The 21,003-nt window shown below is 51.6% G+C and overlaps 2 protein-coding genes across 7 annotated transcripts in view; one reads left to right on the top strand and one right to left on the bottom strand.

The window, feature by feature from the left end:
• Positions 1 to 1,684: 1,684 nt before the first annotated feature.
• On the top strand, positions 1,685 to 14,989 carry LOC137356166 (ribonuclease inhibitor-like). Of its 6 annotated transcripts, none has more exons than XM_068021993.1 (11): positions 1,685 to 1,781; positions 2,828 to 3,109; positions 4,522 to 4,608; positions 5,315 to 5,485; positions 5,724 to 5,894; positions 7,089 to 7,259; positions 9,994 to 10,164; positions 10,302 to 10,472; positions 11,728 to 11,895; positions 12,970 to 13,137; positions 13,338 to 14,989. In XM_068021993.1, exons 1-11 carry the CDS (start codon positions 1,753 to 1,755, stop codon positions 13,423 to 13,425), a joined length of 1,677 nt encoding a protein of 558 aa, XP_067878094.1. In that variant the 5' UTR covers positions 1,685 to 1,752; the 3' UTR covers positions 13,426 to 14,989. The 6 variants fall into 6 exon arrangements, with proteins under 6 accessions (XP_067878094.1, XP_067878093.1, XP_067878095.1 ...); XM_068021992.1 differs by having other exon boundaries at positions 1,690 to 1,787; XM_068021991.1 differs by lacking the exon at positions 1,685 to 1,781 and adding an exon at positions 1,832 to 2,076.
• A 284-nt stretch (positions 14,990 to 15,273) lies between these two features.
• The window catches only part of LOC137356265 (deleted in malignant brain tumors 1 protein-like), a 44,054-nt gene continuing 38,324 nt past the window's right edge, over positions 15,274 to 21,003 (bottom strand). The window contains exon 15 of the mRNA XM_068022138.1: positions 15,274 to 19,271. Within this exon, the coding sequence (XP_067878239.1) occupies positions 19,191 to 19,271 (81 nt within the window). The 3' untranslated portion in view covers positions 15,274 to 19,190. The remainder of the gene's footprint in view (positions 19,272 to 21,003) is intronic.

The raw sequence follows: 21,003 nt of genomic DNA, 5'->3' as shown, positions 1-21,003 counted from the left end.
CCAATCCACTGGCACCTTTGCAGAATCTAGGAAACTTTGGAAGATTACAAACAATGCATCCATTATCTCTGCAGCCACTTCTTTTAAGACCCTGGGATGCGAACCATCAGGTCAAGGGGACTTGTCAACCTTTAGTCCCATTAGTTTTCCTGGTACTTTTTCTCTAGTGATCGTGATTGTTTTAAGTTCCTCCCTCCCTTTTGTTCCCTGATTTTCTACTGTGATTTGGATGCTTCTAGTGTCTTCTAACAGTCACCCAGTGATTCAGTCATAGTAGTTAACGGGTATTTCCTCTTGCTAATAAGAACAGGCAGTTCCCTTAAACTTCCTGGGTCTTGGTTCTTAGATACAAAATATTTGTTCAATGTCTCTGCCATTTTCTTGTTTCCCATTATTAATTCCCGAATCTCATCGTCTATGGGGCCAATGTTTACTTTAGCTACTCTCTTCCTTTTCATAATGTTACAGTCAGGTGAGGAGGGGTCAAAGGTCTTCCGTCTTTTCCCTCTCCTTGTTTGACCACAACAGGTTTAATTTTATTTTAAATGGATGTACTGGCCAATTCAGTAGATGCTTGATTACTAACTTGCTATGATCATAACAAGAAGCAATCAGACAGGTGGTCTTGAGTTTCAGAAAGAGGTTAAATTTATTGTACTGAAACTGACCTAATTAAAATAATAAACTACATGCCAACTTTCACACACACACACACACACAAATAGGTTAGAGTGGGAAAGGCTAGATTGGTTGCGTTAGAGTCCATAGAAAAAGGAGTATACAGTCTGGGGAGTTTGGTGATTCAGCTGGCTTCCAGTGTCGTCCTGGGGCTTTTAATTTGAAGAGGTGTGTGACTGGTTCGGTGGGCCTCTTGGAGACTTTGATTTCCTCCAAAGGGGTTTCTGATTGTAGATGGAGTACGCAGAGGTGGTCAGTCAGCAGGCAGGGTTCGAAGCTTGCAAGCTGGAATAGAGAGAGAGAGACAGAGACAGAGAGAGCGAGAGGGACCCCCCCCACTTGGGTCTGCACATGTCAAAATCCAAATGTTTCTCCTTCCTGCTGCAGAGAAACACCGGCTTAAAAAAAACACGGGGGTGGGGGGGCGGTGATGGGAACTTGTCACATGACAGTCACCTAGTAATTCAAGCATGGTAGCCGGGTATTCCTTCTTGTGAAAAAGAACAGGCTGTTCCCTTAAACTTCCTGGGGGCAGGGTGGGGGGAGGGGGTGGGATCTTGGTTCTTGCTGGGGTATGAGCAGACATTCTGTCTCCCTGCTCGCAGGGCGTTGCAATGTAGGATACGGTGTTGGAAATTAGGTGGGCTTCTGCGGCATCGGCCCGGGTGGCGGGGCTCTCGGGTGGGGACGTTGTAACATCTCCCTGCACCCTCAAACCCACTCCTCCACCTCCCTTCCACCAGCTTCCAACCAGTTGACCCAAACGCGGAAGTGGAGAGGGAAATGCCCACCGAGCATGCGCTGCGTGCAGGGCTTCGCGGCGGATTTGGGTGGGGGGGAAGGGGGCGTGGTACGCGCGCGCTGCCTCGCCGCGGCAGTGCGCACGCGCGGGGAAGGGGGCGGGAGGCAGCGCGGCCGGCCGCCTGCGTGCGCATGTGCCAGACCTTTCCCTCCCCCTCGCTCCGCCTCCCCTCCAATCAGACGGGAAGCGGTGAGCATGCGCTGCGGCTCGGGCCGACGTGCGCATGCGCTGCGTGCAGGGCTTTGCGGAGAGGCCCAGCCCGTATCAAGCAAATGACGGCGGTTGAGGAGGAGGGAGGAAGGTGGAGGTGGAGGATTTTAACAGTGGCAGCGGGACTTAGAGAGGCAGCTTATATTTTGGGGGCGGGGGGGGAAATCGGGAAAAAAAAGCTCCCAAAAAAGCGCCCCTCCCCCTTTTTCTGTTTGGTGCCTGGAGGTTCAAAGGTCAGAGGTCACCTGTCTTGACCAAAGTGCCAATGCGACCGCGATGCCGATCAGCAAGGGTCAGCCGGTCAGCAACCTCAGTCCGGCCACCGCCCAAATCCCCCGCCACCACCTGCAAAGTGACCCCCGCCAGCCTTGCAGCATCTCCGTGAGGTGGGGTTTTTTTACCAGCATCCGCCCACACGAGCCGGGGGTCCTCGGTTTTACCAGCGCCCGCCCACACGATCCGGGGTCCCGGGTTTACCAGCGCCCGCCCACACGATCCGGGGGTCCTCGGTTTTACCAGCGCCCGCCCACACGATCCGGGGTCCCGGGTTTACCAGCGCCCGCCCACACGATCCGGGGTCCCGGGTTTACCAGCGCCCGCCCACACGAGCCGGGGGTCCTCGGTTTTACCAACGCCCGCCCACACGATCCGGGGTCCTGGGTTTACCAGCGCCCGCCCACACGAGCCGGGGGTCCTGGGTTTACCAGCGCCCGCCCACACGAGCCAGGGGTCCTCGGTTTTATCAGCGCCCGCCCACGCGAGCTCTTGGGAGCTTTTGCTGCATGCAAGACAGCTGTACAGAACATGCAGAACTTGTCGAATGTTTTGTGTAATTGTCAAATTAACATCAGTTGAGATTAGTGTGAGGCGGGACATTTTGGTCGGAAGAATGCGAAATGAGTTTAAACGGGGTAAACCCAGTTCTGTAAAAAAGTTCTGTAAGAACGCGAGCAGAACTGAGAGGTTACACCAATCAGGAAAGACTGAACAGGCTGGGGCTCTTTTCTCCAGAAAAGAGAAGGCTGAGGGATGACCTGATAGAGGTTTTGAAAATTATTAATGGGGATTGATAGACTCTAGGGGGGGAAGAATGGGATCCTCCTGTGTCTAATGATTTCTGTGTTCCTCAACCCACAGGGAGGTGGCGATGGACCGACAAGCAGCGGGAGCTCAGCTGTTGGAAAGCCTGCGGGGCCTTTTCAAGGCCCGGAGGCCTGCCGCCGCGGTTTGCCAGGCCTTAGGCCCCCTGCCAAGCCTGGACTTTTCCCAGGAGTCCCTGACTCCCAGCGATTGCTCCGTCGTGGCCTACATCCTCGGCTGCCTGGAGGCCGTCGAGAAGCTGGGCTTGGATTACCTGCGGTGCCCGCTGGAGGAGCTGCCTCCGATGGCGGGCGACCTGCACAAGTGCCGATCGATCAGGTGAGCCCCCCGGTTCATTTTCAATCCGCACCGAGATCCGAGGCACCACCCGGTGGCCGGGAGGCCGCCGCTGCATTGTGACCGGCTGGAGATTTCCATTGTCTGCGTTTGCAGCCTGCCAGGGGTCTGTTGGCGCCACTGTGTTAGCCAGCGAGTTGGAGGCAGGGCGCGACTAATTGCACAGCAAGCGGTCTACAGAGTCTACTTAAACTGTGCACTTTATTGTCTGTGTTTCTGTATCTGTCTATCTGAAATGGGAAGGGTGTCATGATCGAGGTGGGAGGCAGCACTGTTTATTCTGGTTCCACTTCTCCATGGATCACAACATATATTTAAATTTTTACCTTTGCACCCCCCCCCCCCCCACCCCACACACACTCTCACACGCACGCATACACCGGTCAACAGGAAAAATAAAGAGATTTTTGTTTTTAGAGTTCTATTACAGACAAAAAAACCTGCTTAGGCTGAATACTTGCCATTCTGGAAGAAACAGCAAATGAGATGCGTTGTGTTCTAAAACTGACATACAGCCTGGCCTCCGAGTACACGTAGAAGGGTCACTGGGATCTTTTAGGACTGTTCTTTTCGGGCAGTGTTGAGAATTAATTTCGCAGGCTTTTCTTCAAAGACAAGAGACGAGATGAGTTGACACAGCGGACTTCTCAGGATCTTTTAGAGAGGTGCTGGAAAGCTGAGCTGGGTTGCGGTCTTCTCTCCTTCCTTGGGAATTCTCTCCTTTCCTTGAAAGTTCTCTCCCTCTTAATACAGTTCAACCCCCCAACTCAAAAGTGAAACTGACAACAGGAGGTCAGCCTTTCGACTTCCATCAATCTTGACCTGTCACCTCTTTGTAAACAACTTCTCCAGGTGCCCAAAGTTCCCTGTTGTTTATTGAGCTGAGGGTCAGGTGATTTCCCAGAAAGGCTTGTTTTCCTCACAAGACCTCTCTCTGTGCCCCTCAAAAAAAAACATTTCCAGGGACTGTCAAGTGACCTTTACATGACCCCACTTTGAAATCCCAAAATTTAACATTACTTCACTCTTTCAAAAATGAATTCTCCCAAAAAAATTCGCAAAACACCGAGGCAGAGATACGTTTTGGTGGGAAGAATGCAGAGGCCACATACTCCTTGGGGAATGGGAGTCTGAGTGGGGTCGGGGAGCAGAAAGATCTGCGGGATACAGACACACCCAGCAGTAAAAGTAGCGACACAGGGTTCAGAAGGAGTTAACCGAGTCTTGGGGTCCCCGGGGTCCTGATACGACAGGTTTGGACTGGAGCGGTGTTGCTTGTTTTGTTTTGTACGACGTACACGAGTGACGCTTTGAGGGGAGAGTTGACGGGATCCGCGTGGAGGGAGTGGGAAGGACGGGGAGAGAAGATGGCTCTTACCAAACCCTGTGTTCAGTTTGCAGAACAGTTGCTTGGGAGAATCGGCCTTGGCAATAGTCACAGCGGCAATGAAACATCCGGACTGTATAACACGAAGCCTGGGGTAAGGAGCGAATGCATCTGTTGTCGGGGGAGCAGCTGGAATTTCCACGGTGCTGACCACCATCTCAGGGCTATCCCACATCACCGAATGGGCCTCCTCCTGTACCTGTGTAACAGGCTAGAGGTGGGGGCTGAATGGGCCTCCTTTTTCGATGGCTGTACGTCGCACTTTGTCCCGGATGGTGTCGAGCTTCTCGAGTGTTGTTGGAGCTGCACCCATCCAGGCAAGTGGAGAGTATTCCATCACACTCCTGACTCGTGCCTTGTAGATGGCGGACAGGCTTTGGGGAGTCAGGAGGTGAGTTACTCGCCGCAGGATTCCCAGCCTCTGACCTGCTCTTGTAGCCACGGTATTTATATGGCTACTCCAGTTCAGTTTCTGGTCAATGGTAGCCCCTAGGATGTTGATAGTGGGGGGATTCAGCGATGGTAATGCCATTGAATGTCAAAGGGAGATGGTTAGATTCTCTCTTGTTGGAGATGGTCATCGCCCGGCACTTGTGTCACAACACTTGCATTGCAAGGGCTGCAGGAGGTTACAGAGATAGGGAGGGAGGAGAGCGAGGGGCCATGGTGGGATTTCAACAGGGGGATGAGGATTGTAGGGGCTGGAGGAGGTGACAGAGTTGTAGGGAGCTCATCTTGGGGTCAAACGGTTTGCTTTAATCTTGGCCTGATTTCGTGTTTGTTTCCGTTTCTTCTGGCAGGTTATTGTGTACCGGACTGACCCCCCGAAGCTGCGAGCTGCTTGCCTCCGTCCTGCGCGTGACCCCTTCCCTCTCCTGCCTCGACTTGTCCGAGAACGAGGTGGGTGACCGCGGAGTGGGGGCACTGTGTCTGGCACTGAGGGAGCCCTCCTGCGGCCTCACCACACTGCGGTGAGTGATCGACCTGCCTCGGGCGTGCGTGCAGGCGCAAGTGGTTCCCCCTCCCCCCCCCCCCCCCCCCCTGTGGAGAGCTTCTACTCGCCTGTCCCTGATACCTCCTTATGCGACGCGGGGTCAAATTGTGTTTGATAATCGCTGATGCAAAGGGGCTTGGCGACGTTTGTGACCCTCTGTAGGTGGATGCCATCGATGGGTAAGCCCTCTGCCACTTCTTCTCCCCTTTCTACAGGCTGAAGTCTTGCGAGCTGAGCCCAGACTGCTGCCAGGGGCTGGGCGAGGTGCTGTGCGTTAATCGCACCCTGACCGCGCTGGACCTGGGAGGCAACGAGCTGGGCGACGCAGGGGTCGAGCTGCTGTGCACTGGTCTGCAGGACCAGAGAACCACGCTGCAGAAACTGCTGTAAGTGAGGTACCTGAAAGCCCGGGATTGGAGGCGGCTCCGGGACCCGCCAGTGGGGCCCCTGGATTGCGAATTGGTTGACGGACAGAAGTCGAGAGAGTAGGGTCACTCTCGGGATGACAGGCTGACGCGAGTGGGGTACCGCCAGGATCGGTGCTGGGGCCACGGCTGGGACGTGGGGACCGAATGCAGGAAAGCAGGAGGGAAATGTTAAGTTGTGAGGAGGGTGCATGGAGGCTTCAAGGGGGACTTGGAAAGGCTGGGTGAGTGGGCAAGGACATGGCAGGTGGAATATCATGTGAATAAGCGGGAAGTGATCCAGTTTGGCAGAAAGACAAACAGCAAGGCGGAGTATTTCTTACATGGTGAGAGGTTGGGAAGTGTTGATGTCCAAAGGGATCTGGGTGTCCTTGTTCACGAGTCACTAAAAGCTAGCAAGCAGGTGCAGCGAGCAATGAGGACGGTAAATGGTGTGTTGGCCTTCATCGCAAGGGGATTGGAGTAGAGGAGTAAAGATGTCTTGGTGCAATTGTATAGAGCCTTGGTGAGATCACACCTGGAGTATTGAGTACAGTTTTGGTCTCCTAATCTAAGGATATTATTGCCATAGAGGGAGTGCATTGGAGATTCACCAGACTGATTCCTGGGATGACGGGATTGTCCCATGAGGAGAGATTGGGGAAACTGGGTCAGTATTCTCGAGTGTTGGGAAGGATGAGGGGTGATCTGATTGAAACTTACTGAATTCTTACAGGACGTGACAGGGGAGATGCAGATAGGATGTTTCCCCCTGGCTGGTGAGTGGAGAACCAGGGGACACAGTCGCCGAATAAGCTGGCTAGCCGCTTAGGACTGAGATGAGGAGGAATTTCTTCACTCAGAGGGTGGTGAAGCTGTGGGATTCTCTACCCCAGGGGGCAGTTCAAGGTAGAAATCGATAGATATCTGGATACTCATGGCGTCAAGGGATACGGGGATAGGGCAGGGAAATTAGTGTTGAGTTAGGGGATCAGCCAGGATCTCATTGAATGGCGGAGAAGGCTAGATGGGCTGAATGGGCCTCCTCCTGTCCCTGTGTATCAGGCTTGAGGGGGAGCTGAGTGGGCCTCCTCCTGTCCCTGTGTTACAGGCTCGAGGGGGAGCTGAATGGGCCTCCTGCTGTCCATGTCATCTTGTGTTCCCACCTTGCCACAGATTGTACTCCAATAAACTGACTGACAGGGCCTGTGGGCCACTCTCGGCCCTTCTGAAGGCCAGTCCTGCCCTCCGGAAGCTGCACCTGGGGAGCAACAACATTGGAGACGCGGGAATGAACAAGCTGTCTGAGGCACTCGGAGACTCCGGATGTGGGATCCAGAAACTGTGGTGAGTAAATATGGGGCAATGAGAGCCATCAGGTATTGGAGGGGGAGGCGAGACTTGATCTCCATAATCCAGACCGACACTCCCCCGGTGTCAGTACTGAGGGAGTGCCGCACTGTCGGAGGGAGATGTATATACTCTAGGACTTGATCTCCATAATCCAGACCGACACTCCCCCGGTGCCAGTACTGAGGGAGTGCTGCACTGTCGGAGGGAGATGTATATACTCTAGGACATGATCTCCATAATCCAGGCCGACACTCCCCCGGTGCCAGTACTGAGGGAGTGCTGCACTGTCGGAGGGAGATGTATATACTCTAGGACTTGATCTCTATAATCCAGACCGACACTCCCCGGTGTCAGTACTGAGGGAGCTCTGCACTGTCGGAGGGAGATGTACATACTCTAGGACTTGATCTCTATAATCCAGACCGACACTCCCCGGTGCCAGTACTGAGGGAGTGCTGCACTGTCAGAGGGAGATGTATATACTCTAGGACTTGATCTCTATAATCCAGACCGACACTCCCCCGGTGTCAGTACTGAGGGAGTGCTGCACTGTCGGAGGGAGATGTATATACTCTAGGACTTGATCTCCATAATCCAGGCTGACACTCCCCCGGTGTCAGTACTGAGGGAGTGCTGCACTGTCGGAGGGAGATGTATATACTCTAGGACTTGATCTCCATAATCCAGACCGACACTCCCCCGGTGCCAGTACTGAGGGAGTGCTGCACTGTCGGAGGGAGATGTACATACTCTAGGACATGATCTCCATAATCCAGGCCGACACTCCCCCAGTGCCAGTACTGAGGGAGTGCTGCACTGTCAGAGGGAGATGTATATACTCTAGGACTTGATCTCTATAATCCAGACCGACACTCCCCCGGTGTCAGTACTGAGGGAGTGCTGCACTGTCGGAGGGAGATGTATATACTCTAGGACTTGATCTCCATAATCCAGGCTGACACTCCCCAGTGTCAGTACTGAGGGAGTGCTGCACTGTCGGAGGGAGATGTATATACTCTAGGACTTGATCTCCATAATCCAGGCTGACACTCCCCCGGTGTCAGTACTGAGGGAGTGCTGCACAGTCGGTGGTGCCTTCTTTCGGGATGAGACGTTAAGTCGAGAGCCTCATCTGCCCTCGGGTGGGTGTACAAAATCCGACGGCCCCGATTGGAAGAGGGGCCGGTGGAGTGGGGAAGCGGTTTGGGGGAGGGGGATCGTTTTCTCCAGTGTCCTGGGGCCCAGTATTTATACCTCAACTAACATCCCAAATTAATTAGCTGGGTCATTGACCTCAGTGCTGTTGGTGGGATCTTGCTGTGTTTACATGGCTGCTCTGATCTCCTGCAGGAGGACAGTGACTTCAAACACATCTCGCTGTTTGTGAAGCAGTATGTATAAGCTGCTTTGTAAAGGGTAAGGACTTGAACTCGGTCTATCACTGAGAGAAACAACTGTTCCTTATGTACTGCAAGTTTTTTTTAACACTGATATCTCTCTCTCTGTCTGTCTGTCTCTCTCTGTCTGTCTGTCTCTCTCTGTCTCTCTGTCTGTCTGTCTCTCTCCCTCTCTCTCTGTCTCTCTCCCTCTCTCTCTGTCTCTCCCCCTCTCTCTCTGTCTCTCCCTCTCTCTCTGTCTCTCTCTCCCTCTGTCTCTCTCTCCCTCTCTGTCTCTCTCTGTCTCTCCCCCTCCCTCCCTCTCTGTCCCTCCCTCCCTCTCTGTCTCACTCTCCCTCTCTGTCTCTCTCTCCCTCTCTGTCTCTCTCCCTCTCTCTCCGTCTCTCTCTGTCTCTCCCTGTCTTTCCCTCTCTCTCTGTCTCTCCCTCTCTCTCTGTCTCTCACCCTCTCTCTCTGTCTCTCTCTGTCTCTCCCTGTCTCTCCCTCTCTCTTCCTCTCTCTCTCCCTCTCTCTCCCTCTCTGTCTCTCTCTCCCTCTGTCTCTCTCTCCCTCTCTGTCTCTCTCTCCCTCTCGCTCTCTCTACCTCTCTCTCTGTCTCTCCACCTCACTCTATCTCTCCCTCACTCTCTCTCCGTCTCTCTCTCTCCCTCTCTCTCTGTCTCTCTCTCCCTCTCTGTCTCTCTCTCCCTCTCTGTCTCTGTCTCTCCCTCTCTCTCTGTCCCTCCCTCCTTCTGTCTCACTCTCCCTCTCTGTCTCACTCTCCCTCTCTGTCTCACTCTCCCTCTCTGTCTCTCTCCCTCTCTCTCTGTCTCTCCACCTCACTCTATCTCTCCCTCACTCTCCCTGTCTCTCCCTGTCTCTCTCTCTCTGTCTCTCCCTCTCTCTCTGTCTCTCTCTCCCTCTCTGTCTCTCTCTCCCTCTCTCCCCCTCTCTGTCTCTCTCCCCCTCTCTGTCTCTCACCCTCTCTGTCTCTCCCCCTCTGTCTCTCCCCCTCTCTGTCTCTCTCTCCCTCTCTGTCTTTCTCTCCCTGTCTCTCTCTCCCTCTCTCTCTGTCTCTTCACCTCACTCTATCTCTCCCCCTCTCTCTGTCTGTCCCACTCTATCTCTCCCTCTCTGTCGCTCCATCGCACTCTATTGCTCCCTCTCTCTCTCTCTCTCTCTCTCTGTCCCTCTCCGTCTGTCTCTCTCCTCTCTCCCTCCCTCCTCCCTGTCGCCCCCCCTCCCCCCACCATCTCTCCCTGCCCCCACCCCCTCTCGCTACCTCCCTCCCCCTTCCCCGTCTCGCTCCTTCCCTTTCCTTCTCTCTCCCCCTCCCTCTCTCCCCCTTGCAGCGTGTACAGCAACAGCTTGACCGCAGGCTGCGGTGAGGATCTTGGCCGTGCCCTTGCTCTGACCCAGTCCCTGACCAAGCTGGACCTCGTCTGTAATGAGCTGGGGGACTCGGGGCTGAGACTGCTGTGCCCTGCGCTGAGACGCCCCGACTGCCAACTGCGGACCCTGTGGTGAGCACAGCGCCAACCAGTGACTTTCAAAGCCACTTCACAGACCCTGTCACAACGTCTAATTCCTGTCGTCTCTTTATCCCTCTTTGCCCCCTCTGTCTGTCTCTGCCTGCCTCTCTCTCTCTCTCTCTCTCCAGGTTGTTGGGTAACAGTCTGACCACTGCCTGCTGCCAGGAACTCGCGTCCACTCTGAGCGTCAATCGATCCCTCCTGGATCTCAACCTTGGATATAACAAGCTCGGAGATCGAGGAGTTGCACTACTGACTGCTCCCTTGCAGCAACCCGACTGCCAAATTCAGACGCTGTGGTGAGCTTAGCCTTTCACTTTGTCCCTTCCCAGAGCTGATTTGTATCATCTGCTGCTCCACTCAGGTTCCCTCACACTGACTGCTCTCTGGGAGCAGGAACCCTGGCTGATTTCCCCCCCTCTCTCTCTCTCTCTAACCCAGGGGTCACTGGACAGTGATCAGGAGCAGGAACCCTGGCTGATTTCCCCTCTCTCTCTCTCTCCAACCCAGGGGTCACTGGACAGTGATCAGGAGCAGGAACCCTGGCTCATGTCCCCTCTCTCTCTAACCCAGGGTTCACTGGACAGTGAGCAGGAGCAGGAACCCTGGCTGATTTCCCCTCTCTCTCTCTCCAACCCAGGGGTCACTGGACAGTGATCAGGAGCAGGAACCCTGACTGATTTCCCCCCTCTCTAACCCAGGGGTCACTGGACAGTGATCAGGAGCAGGAACCCTGGCTGATTTCCCTCTCTCTCTCCAACCCAGGGGTCACTGGACAGTGATCAGGAGCAGGAACCCTGACTGATTTCCCCATCTCTCTCTCTAACCCAGGGGTCACTGGACAGTGATCAGGAGCAGGAACCCTGGCTGATTTCCCTCTCTCTCTCTCTCTCTAACCCAGGGGTCACTGGACAGTGATCAGGAGCAGGAACCCTGGCTGATTTCCCTCTCTCTCTCTCTCTCTCTAACCCAGGGGTCACTGGACAGTGATCAGGAACAGGAACCCTGGCTGATGTCCCTCTCTCTCTCTCTCTAACCCAGGGGTCACTGGACAGTGGTCAGGAGCAGGAACCCTGGCTGATTTCCCCCCCTCGTCTCTCTCTCTCTAATCCAGGGGTCACTGGACAGTGATCAGGAGCAGGAACCCTGGCTGATTTCCCCCCTCTCTCTAACCCAGGAGTCACTGGACAGTGATCAGGAGCAGGAACCCTGACTGATTTCCCCCCTCTCTAACCCAGGGGTCACTGGACAGTGATCAGGAGCAGGAACCCTGACTGATTTCCCCCCTCTCTAACCCAGGGGTCAATGGACAGTGATCAGGTGCAGGAACCCTGGCTGATTTCCCCCTCTCTCTCTCTAACCCAGGGGTCACTGGACAGTGATCAGGAGCAGGAACCCTGGCTGATTTCCCCCCTCTCTCTAACCCAGGGGTCACTGGACAGTGATCAGGAGCAGGAACCCTGGCTGATTTCCCCCTCTCTCTCTCCGTCTCTGCGTCTGTGTGAGCCCAGGTACCAATTTTTAAATTGTGGCCCGTTTTCCTCTCTCCGACAGGCTGATTGAGAATGACCTGACAGCTGCCTGTTGTTCCGATTTGGCCACCATTCTGAGGTCGGGTAAACTGACTGAGCTTCACCTCGGCTACAATGATCTGGGAGACTCGGGCGTGAGGGAGATCTGGACCGCACTGAGTGACGGAAGATGCCAACTCCAGTCTCTACTGTGAGTACACAGACCACAACAGCTGGGGGCTTCACAGGAACCTCGATCGGTCAAAAAGCGCACTCCGAGCCCACGTGAGGAGACATCAGGCATAAAGCTCGGTCAAAGAGGGAGGTTTTAAGGAGGAGAGAGAGGCGGAGAGGTTTAGGGAGGTAATTCCAGAGTTTCGGGCAGCTGAAGGCACGGTCACCAATGGGAATTGTGGAGGGGGGGGATGCTCAAGAGGCCAGGATCGGAGGAGCACAGAGATCTCAGAGGGTTGTAGGAGCTGGAGGAGGTGACAGAGATAGGGAGGAGGAGGGTGAGGGGCCATGGAGGGATTTGAACGGGAGGATGAGCATTTTACAGTCGAGGCGTTTCCCCGGACCGGGAGCCAGTGCAGGTCAGGGGGTGGGTGAGGGGTGACTGGGACTCGGTGCGAGTTAGGATACGGAGTGGCGGGGGGGTGGGGGGTGCCGCAGGAGTTTCGGATGAGCTGATGTTTACGGAGGGCGGGAGATGGGAGACCGGCAGAGGGAGAGGGTCGGAATAGCCGGGAGTCTGGAGGGGACCGACGAGGCTCTGTGAAAGATCTGTTACGAGCCAAAATGAAATAGTCGTTTGCCCATCTGCCTTCAGGCTGAAGCGACTGAACATGGAGATGAAATCTCCAGCAAAATCCCATGGACAACAGCATAATTAATGACATGATCCTCTGGGAGAACTACCCCCCCCCACAACCCACTCCCCCAACCCTTCTCTCTCCCCCTCCCCGTCTGACAATGCAGCACTCCCTCAGTACTGACACCGGGGAGTGCCGGCCTGGATTATGGAGATCAAGTCCTAGAGTATATACATCTCCCTCCGACAGTGCAGCACTCCCTCAGTACTGACACCGGGGAGTGACGGCCTGGATTATGGAGATCAAGTCCTAGAGTATATACATCTCCCTCCGACAGTGCAGCACTCCCTCAGTACTGGCACCGGGTGGAGGGGGGGCGGTAGTGTCGACCTGGAGGGCCTCTGACCCGGAGGTCACAATGTCTCTGAGGCTGCGCTGTTCAGTTTGCCTCACTGCTTTGTCTTTCGGACCAGGCTGATGGGAGCCAGCCTTACGGACGGCCTCCGTGATGACCTCACCTCCACGCTGTGCCGCAGTCGGACCCTGACCCAGCTCTGCCTCAGCGAGAACCAATTCACGGACCAGTCGGTTGACAGCTTCTGCCGCCTCCTGGGATCCTGCAGCACTCTGAAGAACATCGCGTGAGGCTTTACACATCTCCTGCAGTCTTGCTTGGGTCTCTCACTCTCTCTGTGGGTCTCTCTCTCTCTCTCTATCTGTGTGGGTGCCACTCGCTCGCTATCTGCTTCGCCTGGTGTCTCACTCGCTCGCTCACTCTCTCCCTTCTTCATTTACGGCCTGACTTGTGCTGACCTTCTCTCTCTCTCTCTCTGACCCACAGGCTGTACAGCAATATGTTTAGTCTGGAAGGAGCGCAGCGGTTGAAGTTAATGGAGTGTTGCAGGCCTGGGATTACAGTTGAACTGTGAGTGATGATGTGCCAATGAACACTACTGGCGACGCCACGAGCCAGTTATCTGCATTCATGCCTTTTGGGTCTTATCCGGTTACCTGTAAGGTATTAACGGAACAGCGAGACACTATCAAGTTCACTTCTCAATATGATGCTTGTCACTGAACGATTATTAACCTTCCATGCTGCAGATCTGATAAACAGAGAACTTTGTTAATCATGTAACGAACCTCGGTTAGACCACACTTGGAGCACTGTGTACAGTTCCTCTCTCCAAGTGTGGTCTACCCGAGGGATATGGAGAGTGGAACTGTGCACAGTTCTCCAAGTGTGGTCTAACCCAGGGATATGGAGACTGGAACTGTGCACAGTGCTCCAAGTGTGGTCTAACCCAGGGATATGGAGACTGGAACTGTGCACAGTGCTCCAAGTGTGGTCTAACCCAGGGATATGGAGAGTAGAACTGTACACAGTGCTCCAAGTGTGGTCTAACCCAGGGATATGGAGAGTGGAACTGTGCACAGTGCTCCAAGTGTGGTCTAACCCAGGGATATGGAGAGTGGAACTGTGCACAGTGCTCCAAGTGTGGTCTAACCCAGGGATATGGAGAGTGGAACTGTGCACAGTGCTCCAAGTGTGGTCTAACCCAGGGATATGGAGAGTGGAACTGTGCACAGTGCTCCAAGTGTGGTCTAACCGAGGGATATGGAGAGTGGAACTGTTCACAGTGCTCCAAGTGTGGTCTAACCCAGGGATATGGAGAGTGGAACTGTGCACAGTGCTCCAAGTGTTGTCTAACCGAGGGATATGGAGAGTGGAACTGCGCACAGTGCTCCAAGTGTGGTCTAACCCAGGGATATGGAGACTGGAACTGTGCACAGTGCTCCAAGTGTGGTCTAACCCAGGGATATGGAGAGTGGAACTGTAGAGCTTAAGTCCTAGAGTATATACATCTCCCTCCGACAGTGCAGCACTCCCTCAGTACTGACACCGGGGGAGTGTTGGTCTGGATTATGGAGATCAAGTCTTAGAGTATATACATCTCCCTCCGACAGTGCAGCACTCCCTCAGTACTGACACCGGGGGAGTGTCGGTCTGGATTATGGAGATCAAGTCCGAGAGTATAAACATCTCCCTCTGACAGTGCAACACTCCCTCAGTACTGACACCGGGGGAGTGTCGGCCTGGATTATGGAGATCAAGTCCGAGAGTATATACATCTCCCTCCGACAGTGCAGCACTCCCTCAGTACTGACACCGGGGGAGTGTCGGCCTGGATTATGGAGATCAAGTCCTAGAGTATATACACCTCCCTCCGACAGTGCAGCACTCCCTCAGTACTGACGCCGGGGGAGTGTCGATCTGGATTATAGAGACCAAGTCCTAGAGTATATACATCTCCCTCCGACAGTGCAGCACTCCCTCAGTACTGGCACCGGGGGAGTGTCAGCCTGGATTTTGGAGATCACGTCCTAGAGTATATACATCTCCCTCAGTACTGATGCTGGGGAGAGTGTCAGCCTTGAATATGGCCTTGCTTATTAATTAACTCTTTGAAATAAAGGGTTCAAGACATTGAACATAGATGTTCACAGATTTATTCAGCGTAAAATTCAAAGCAGATTACAGCCTCGAGCTTGCTGTACCTGTGGTGGGCCAGATTATTATTTTCCAAAGACTCTCTTCCGACACCCAAAGGTGCCTTCACCTGGTCTTATTATAACAGGGTTTATGTTTTTAAACACACCCTGTTCGTAGCTCCCCCTTTGGTGAATCCTTGTTCACCGCTTTCCAATTATAAGGCAAAGAAATGAGCACAAACAAGCTTTCTTAGGTTTAAAGAAGAAAAGTGAAATTTATTACGCTTTAGCTTAAACTCTAGTTCGGTTAACGCCTACAGATACACACTGCACCCCACACTAGCATTCATATGCAATGCACTTATGCAAATAGAGACAGAAAAGAGCGGAAGACAAATAAAGTAGAGAGGCTTGAGGCAAGAGGAGGTTTTTGTTACTGTGTTTCGAGCTCGCTGTAGTCCTTGCTTGTAGGTAGATCTTGCTTTTCGTTGGGGCCCAGTACTCTTCTTAAACCTTGTTCACTGCAGGAGACTTTTCTCTCTTGGGGTTCATGTGTCTTCAATGATTTCTGAAGCTGGTGAGAGAGAAGAGAGCAGACAGGAGAGAGGTCTTTTCCAGTCCGGGAGCAAACAGCTTTCTGACTTCTAAAACTCTGTGGCAAGTTCAAATTCAAAAAAACTCCAACAGCCAGTTAGTCATGTGACTAAACTGGTCTGACCACGTCTGTTTGTGTATTCGGCCATCTTAGCAGTTAACCTGGAATGCGAACTTCTCCACCTTCAACGTCTGGTAATCAAAAGTCCATTGTGGATTAAATTGGAGCAGGGAGTGGCCCCTTTGACCTTTCCAAGTCTGCGACGATGCAAATGTCTTTCCAGTCAAGGGTCTGGCGTTTTTCTGTTAATATCAATGTTCATGTGGCGACATATGTGTGCCTCATTCTTGGCGGGTGGGGGGCCTGCATGACGATATGAATGAAATATAGCAATTCCTCACTGCAGTACGATACACGTTCAGCCCATCATTCTGAACTCCCCTCCTCCTACAGCACCCAGTATTACAACCCAGCATTACAAAGCAGGGGGACAAAGAGATTGCCTATCGCAGGCAGGATGCAACGGGTCGTGCGGGGAAACAGAGAGAGTTATGTTGCTTATTAAACACATGGCCTCTCTCCCCGCCCCTGTGTTTGAGGGTTTAGTGGGGAGGGAACTGAAGATTAAAACAGTTCTCCGCTGCCTCCACATATCAGTCTGGAAGGCAGAGCAAATATAGACCTGTTAAAGCACAAGTGAATAATGCACAGCTGGATTGCATCTATTTTAACGCAAGGAGTCTTACTAGTAAGGCAGATGAATTGAGGGCATTTATTGACACATGGGAATATGATCGTATTGCTGTCACAGAGACATGGTTGAGGGAAGGGCAGGATTGGCAACCCAATATTCCAGGGTATAGAATCTTCAGGTATGACAGGGGAGGGGGTAAAAGAGGAGGTGGCATTGCACTGTTGATCAAGGAGTCAATTACTGCAGTAAGGAGGGATGATATCTTCGAAGGTTCCTCAAATGAGGCCATATGGGTAGAACGTAAAAACAAAAAGGGGGCAATCACTTGGCTGGGAGTGTACTACAGGCCTCCAAACAGTCAGGGAGAGATAGAGGAGCAGATATGTAGGCAAATCTCAGAGAGGTGTAAAAATAATAAGGTAATAATATTAGGGGATTTCAACTTCCCCAATATCAACTGGGAGAGTCTTCGTACAAAAGGCTTAAAAGGGGTGGAATTCTTAAAGTACATACAGGAGAGCTTTTTGAGCCAGCACGTAGAAAGTCCTACAAGAGAAGGGGCAGTACTGGACCTAATCCTAGGGAATGAAGCTGGACAAGTGGTAAAAGTGTCAGTGGGGGACAATTTCGGGGATAGTGACCATAACTCTGTGATTTAAGGTAGTTATGGAAAAGGACAAAGATGGGCCAGAAATAAAGGTACTGAATTGGGGGAAGGCCGATTTCAATATGATAAAACAGGATCTGGCCAAAGTGGACTGGGAGCAGCTACTTGTAGGAGAGTCTACATCAGACCAGTGGGGGTCATTCAAAAAGGAACTAGTGAGAGTTCAGGGCCAACATGTTCCCTTAAAGGTGAAGGGTAGGACCAACAAGTCCAGGGAACCCCGGATGTAAAGGGATATTGAGGATTGGATAAGGGAAAAAAAGGAGGCTTATGCAGATTCAGAGTGCTGAAAACAGAGGAGGCACTAGAGGATTATAGAAAGTGTAGGGGGGTATTTAAAAAAGTAATTAGGAGAGTGAAGAGGGGGCATGAAGAAACACTGCCAGGCGAGATAAAGGAAAATCCCAAGGCGTTTTATAAGTATATTAAGGGCAAGAGTATAACCAGGGACCAAAGTGACAACCTGTGTGTGGAGCCGGAGGATGTAGGTGAGGTTTTAAATGATTACTTTTCATCTGTGTTCATTATGGAGAAGGACGATGTAGGTGTAGAGATCAGGGAGGGGGATTGTGATATACTCGAACAAATTAGCATTGAAAGGGAGGAGGTATTAGTGGTTTTAGCGGGCTTAAAAGTGGATAAATCCCCAGGCCCAGATGAGATGTATCCCAGGCTGTTATGTGAGGCAAGGGAGGAGACAGCAGGGACTCTGACACAAATTTTCAAATCCTCTCTGGCCACGGGAGAGGTGCCAGAGGACTGGAGGACAGCGAATGTGGTACCATTATTCAAGAAGGGTAGCAGAGATAAAACAGGTAACTACAGGCCGGTGAGTCTAACATCAGTGGTTGGGAAACTATTGGAAACAATTCTGAGGGACAGGATTAATCTCCACTTGGAGAGGCAGGGATTAATCAGGGATAGTCAGCAGGGCTTTGTCAGGGGGAGATTGTGTCTGACTAACTTGATTGAATTTTTCGAGGAGGTGACTAGATGTGTAGATGAGGGTAAAGCAGTTGATGTAGTCTACATGGACTTCAGTATGGCTTTTGATAAGGTCCCACATGGGAGATTGGTTAAGAAGGTAAGAGCCCATGGGATCCGGGGCAATTTGGCAAATTGGATGCAAAATTGGCTCAGTGGCAGGAGGCAGAGGGTGATGGTCGAGGGTTGTTTTTGCGATTGGAAGCCTGTGACCAGTGGTGTACTGCAGGGATCGGTGCTGGGACCCTTGCTGTTTGTAGTGTACATTAATGATTTAGACGTGAATACAGGAGGTATGATCAGTCAGTTCGCAGATGACACGAAAATTGGCGGTGTAAATAGTGAGGAGGAAATCCTTAGATTACAGGGAGATATAGTTGGGCTGGTAAGATGGGCAGAGCAGTGGCAAATGGAAAAGTGTGAGGTAATGCATTTTGGGAGGACTAACAAGGCAAGGGAATACACAATGGATGGTAGGACCCTAGGAAGTACAGAGGGTCAGAGGGACCTTGGTGTACTTGTCCATAGATCACTGAAGGCAGCAGCACAGGTAGATAACATGGTTAGGAAGGCATATGGGATACTTGCCTTTATTAGCCGAGGCATAGAATATAAGAGCAGGGAGGTTATGATGGAGCTGTATAAAACGCTGGTTAGGCCACAGCTGGAGTACTGTGTACAGTTCTGGGCACCACACTATAGGAAGGGTGTGATTGCACTGGAGAGGGTGCAGAGGAGATTCACCAGGATGTTGCCTGGGCTGGAGCATTTCAGCTATGAAGAAAGACTGGATAGGCTAGGGTTGTTTTTCTTAGAGTAGAGAAGGCTGAGGGGGGACCTGATTGAGGTATACAAAATTATGAGGAGCATAGACAGGGTAGATAGGAAGAAACGTTTTCCCTTAGCAGAGGGGTCAATAACCAGGGGGTGTAGATTTAAGGTAAGGGGCAGGAGGTTTAGAGGGGATTTGAGGAAAAGCTTTCACCCAGATGGTGGTTGGAATCTGGACCAAACTGGCTGAAGAGATGGTGGAGGCAGGAACCCTCACAACATTTAAGAAGTATCTAGATGAGCACTTGAAACGCCACAGCATACAAGGCTACGGACCAAGTGCTGGAAAATGGGACTAGAATCGATAGGTGTTTGATGGCCGGCACGGACACAAAGGGCCTGTTTCCGTGCTGCATAACTCTGTGACTCTAAAGATGCCCACGACATGAAGCAGTCTTCGAAAGCGACCATTTCCGCCCTCCACTGGGTCTCACTTCCCGCATCTCCTTTTAGGATTCACGCCCACTTCCTTCACACGACTCCCCGGGATGGATGAAAGGATTGAACTGATCTGTAAAGTGCGGGGGAGGGAGGGGAGAGAGAGGCGATAAAGAGGGGTGGGGCAGAGAGGAGGGAAGAAATATTTAAATATTAATATCTTTCACATCTACGCATTTAAGGGGATATTTCAGAATACACGGAATAGACACATTTCAACAAGAAAGAAAAATTCCAAGGGTGGGACCCGGCATCCGTGTTTAACTAAAACAGTTAAAGATAGTATCAAACTTAAAGAAAAAGCATATCATTGTGCAAAGATGGAAGGCAGGTCAGAAGAATGGACAGAATATAAAAAAAACAGCAAAGAACGACTAAAAGATTGATAAGGAAGGTAAAATTAGAGTACGAGAGAAAGCTAGCTAGAAATATAAAGACAGATAGTAAGAGTTTCTATCGACGTTTAAAAAAGAGTTAACAAAGTGAGCATTGGTTATATAAAAAGTGAGACTGGGGAATTCATAATGGATAATAAGGAGATGGCAGATGAATTGAATAGATATTTTGCATCGGTCTTCACTACTGAGGATACAAGTAACATCCCAGTATTAGCTGTAAGTCAGGAAGTGGAAGGGAAGAAGGAACTCAAGAAAATTACAATCACCGGGGAAGTGGTACTGAACAAATTGTTGGAGCTGTGGGCTGACAAGTCCCCGGGTCCTGATGGACTTCATCCCAGGGTGTTAAAAGAAGTGGCTAGTGAGACAGTTGGTGCGTTAGTTTTAATTTTCCAAAATTCCCTAGATTCGGGGAAGGTCCCATTAGATTGGAAAATAGCGATTGTAACTCCTTTATTCAAAAAGGGAGGGAGACAGAAAGCTGGAAACTACAGGCCAGTTGCTTAACATCTGTCTTAGGGAAAATGTTAGAAGCTATTATCAAAGATGTTATAGCAGGGCACTTAGAAAAATTCAAGGTAATCAGGCAGAGTCAACATGGTTTGTTGAAAGGGAAATCATGTTTAACCAATTTATTGGAGTTCTTTGAGGGAGTTACATGTGCTGTGGATAAAGGGGAACCGGTGGATGTATTGTACTTAGATTTCCAGAAGGCATTTGATAAGGTGCCACATCAAAGGTTATTGCAGAAAATAAAAGCTCATGGTGTAGGGGGTAACATGTTGGCATTGATAGAAGATTGGCCAGCTAACAGGAAACAGAGAGTAGGCATAAATGGGTCATTTTCTGGTTGGCAAGGTGTGATGAGTGGTGGACCACAGGGATCAGTGCTGGGGCCTCAACTTTTTACAATTTATATAAATGACTTAGATGAAGGGACCGAAGGTATGGTTGCTAAATTTGCTGATGACACAAAGATAGGTAGGAAAGTAACTTGTGAAGAGGACATAAGGGGGCTCCAAAGCGGGTATAGGTAGGTTAATTGAGTGGGCAAAGACCTGGCAAATGGAGTATAATGTGGAAAAGTGTGAAATTGTCCATTTTGGAAGGAAGAATAAAAAAGAAGCATAATATCAAAATGGTGAGAGATTGCAGAGCTCTGAAATGCAGAGGGATCTGGATGTCCTAGTGCATGAATTGCATCTCTCCATGGGGAGACAGACACTGAGAGTGGGGTCAGTGACCCCCGGGGATAGATTAATAACACTCACCGTCTCCTCCAATACCCCACGGAGAGACAGACACTGAGAGTGGGGACAGTGACCCCCGGGGATAGATTAATAACACTCACCATCTCCTCCAATACCCCACGGAGAGACAGACACTGAGAGTGGGGTCAGTGACCCC

Source organism: Heterodontus francisci, chromosome 45 (genome assembly GCF_036365525.1).
Source record: "Heterodontus francisci isolate sHetFra1 chromosome 45, sHetFra1.hap1, whole genome shotgun sequence".
Taxonomy (NCBI): Eukaryota; Metazoa; Chordata; class Chondrichthyes; order Heterodontiformes; family Heterodontidae; genus Heterodontus; species Heterodontus francisci.
The sequence above is the reverse complement of the archived record's forward strand: the minus strand, read 5'-3'. Positions and strand labels throughout refer to the sequence as shown.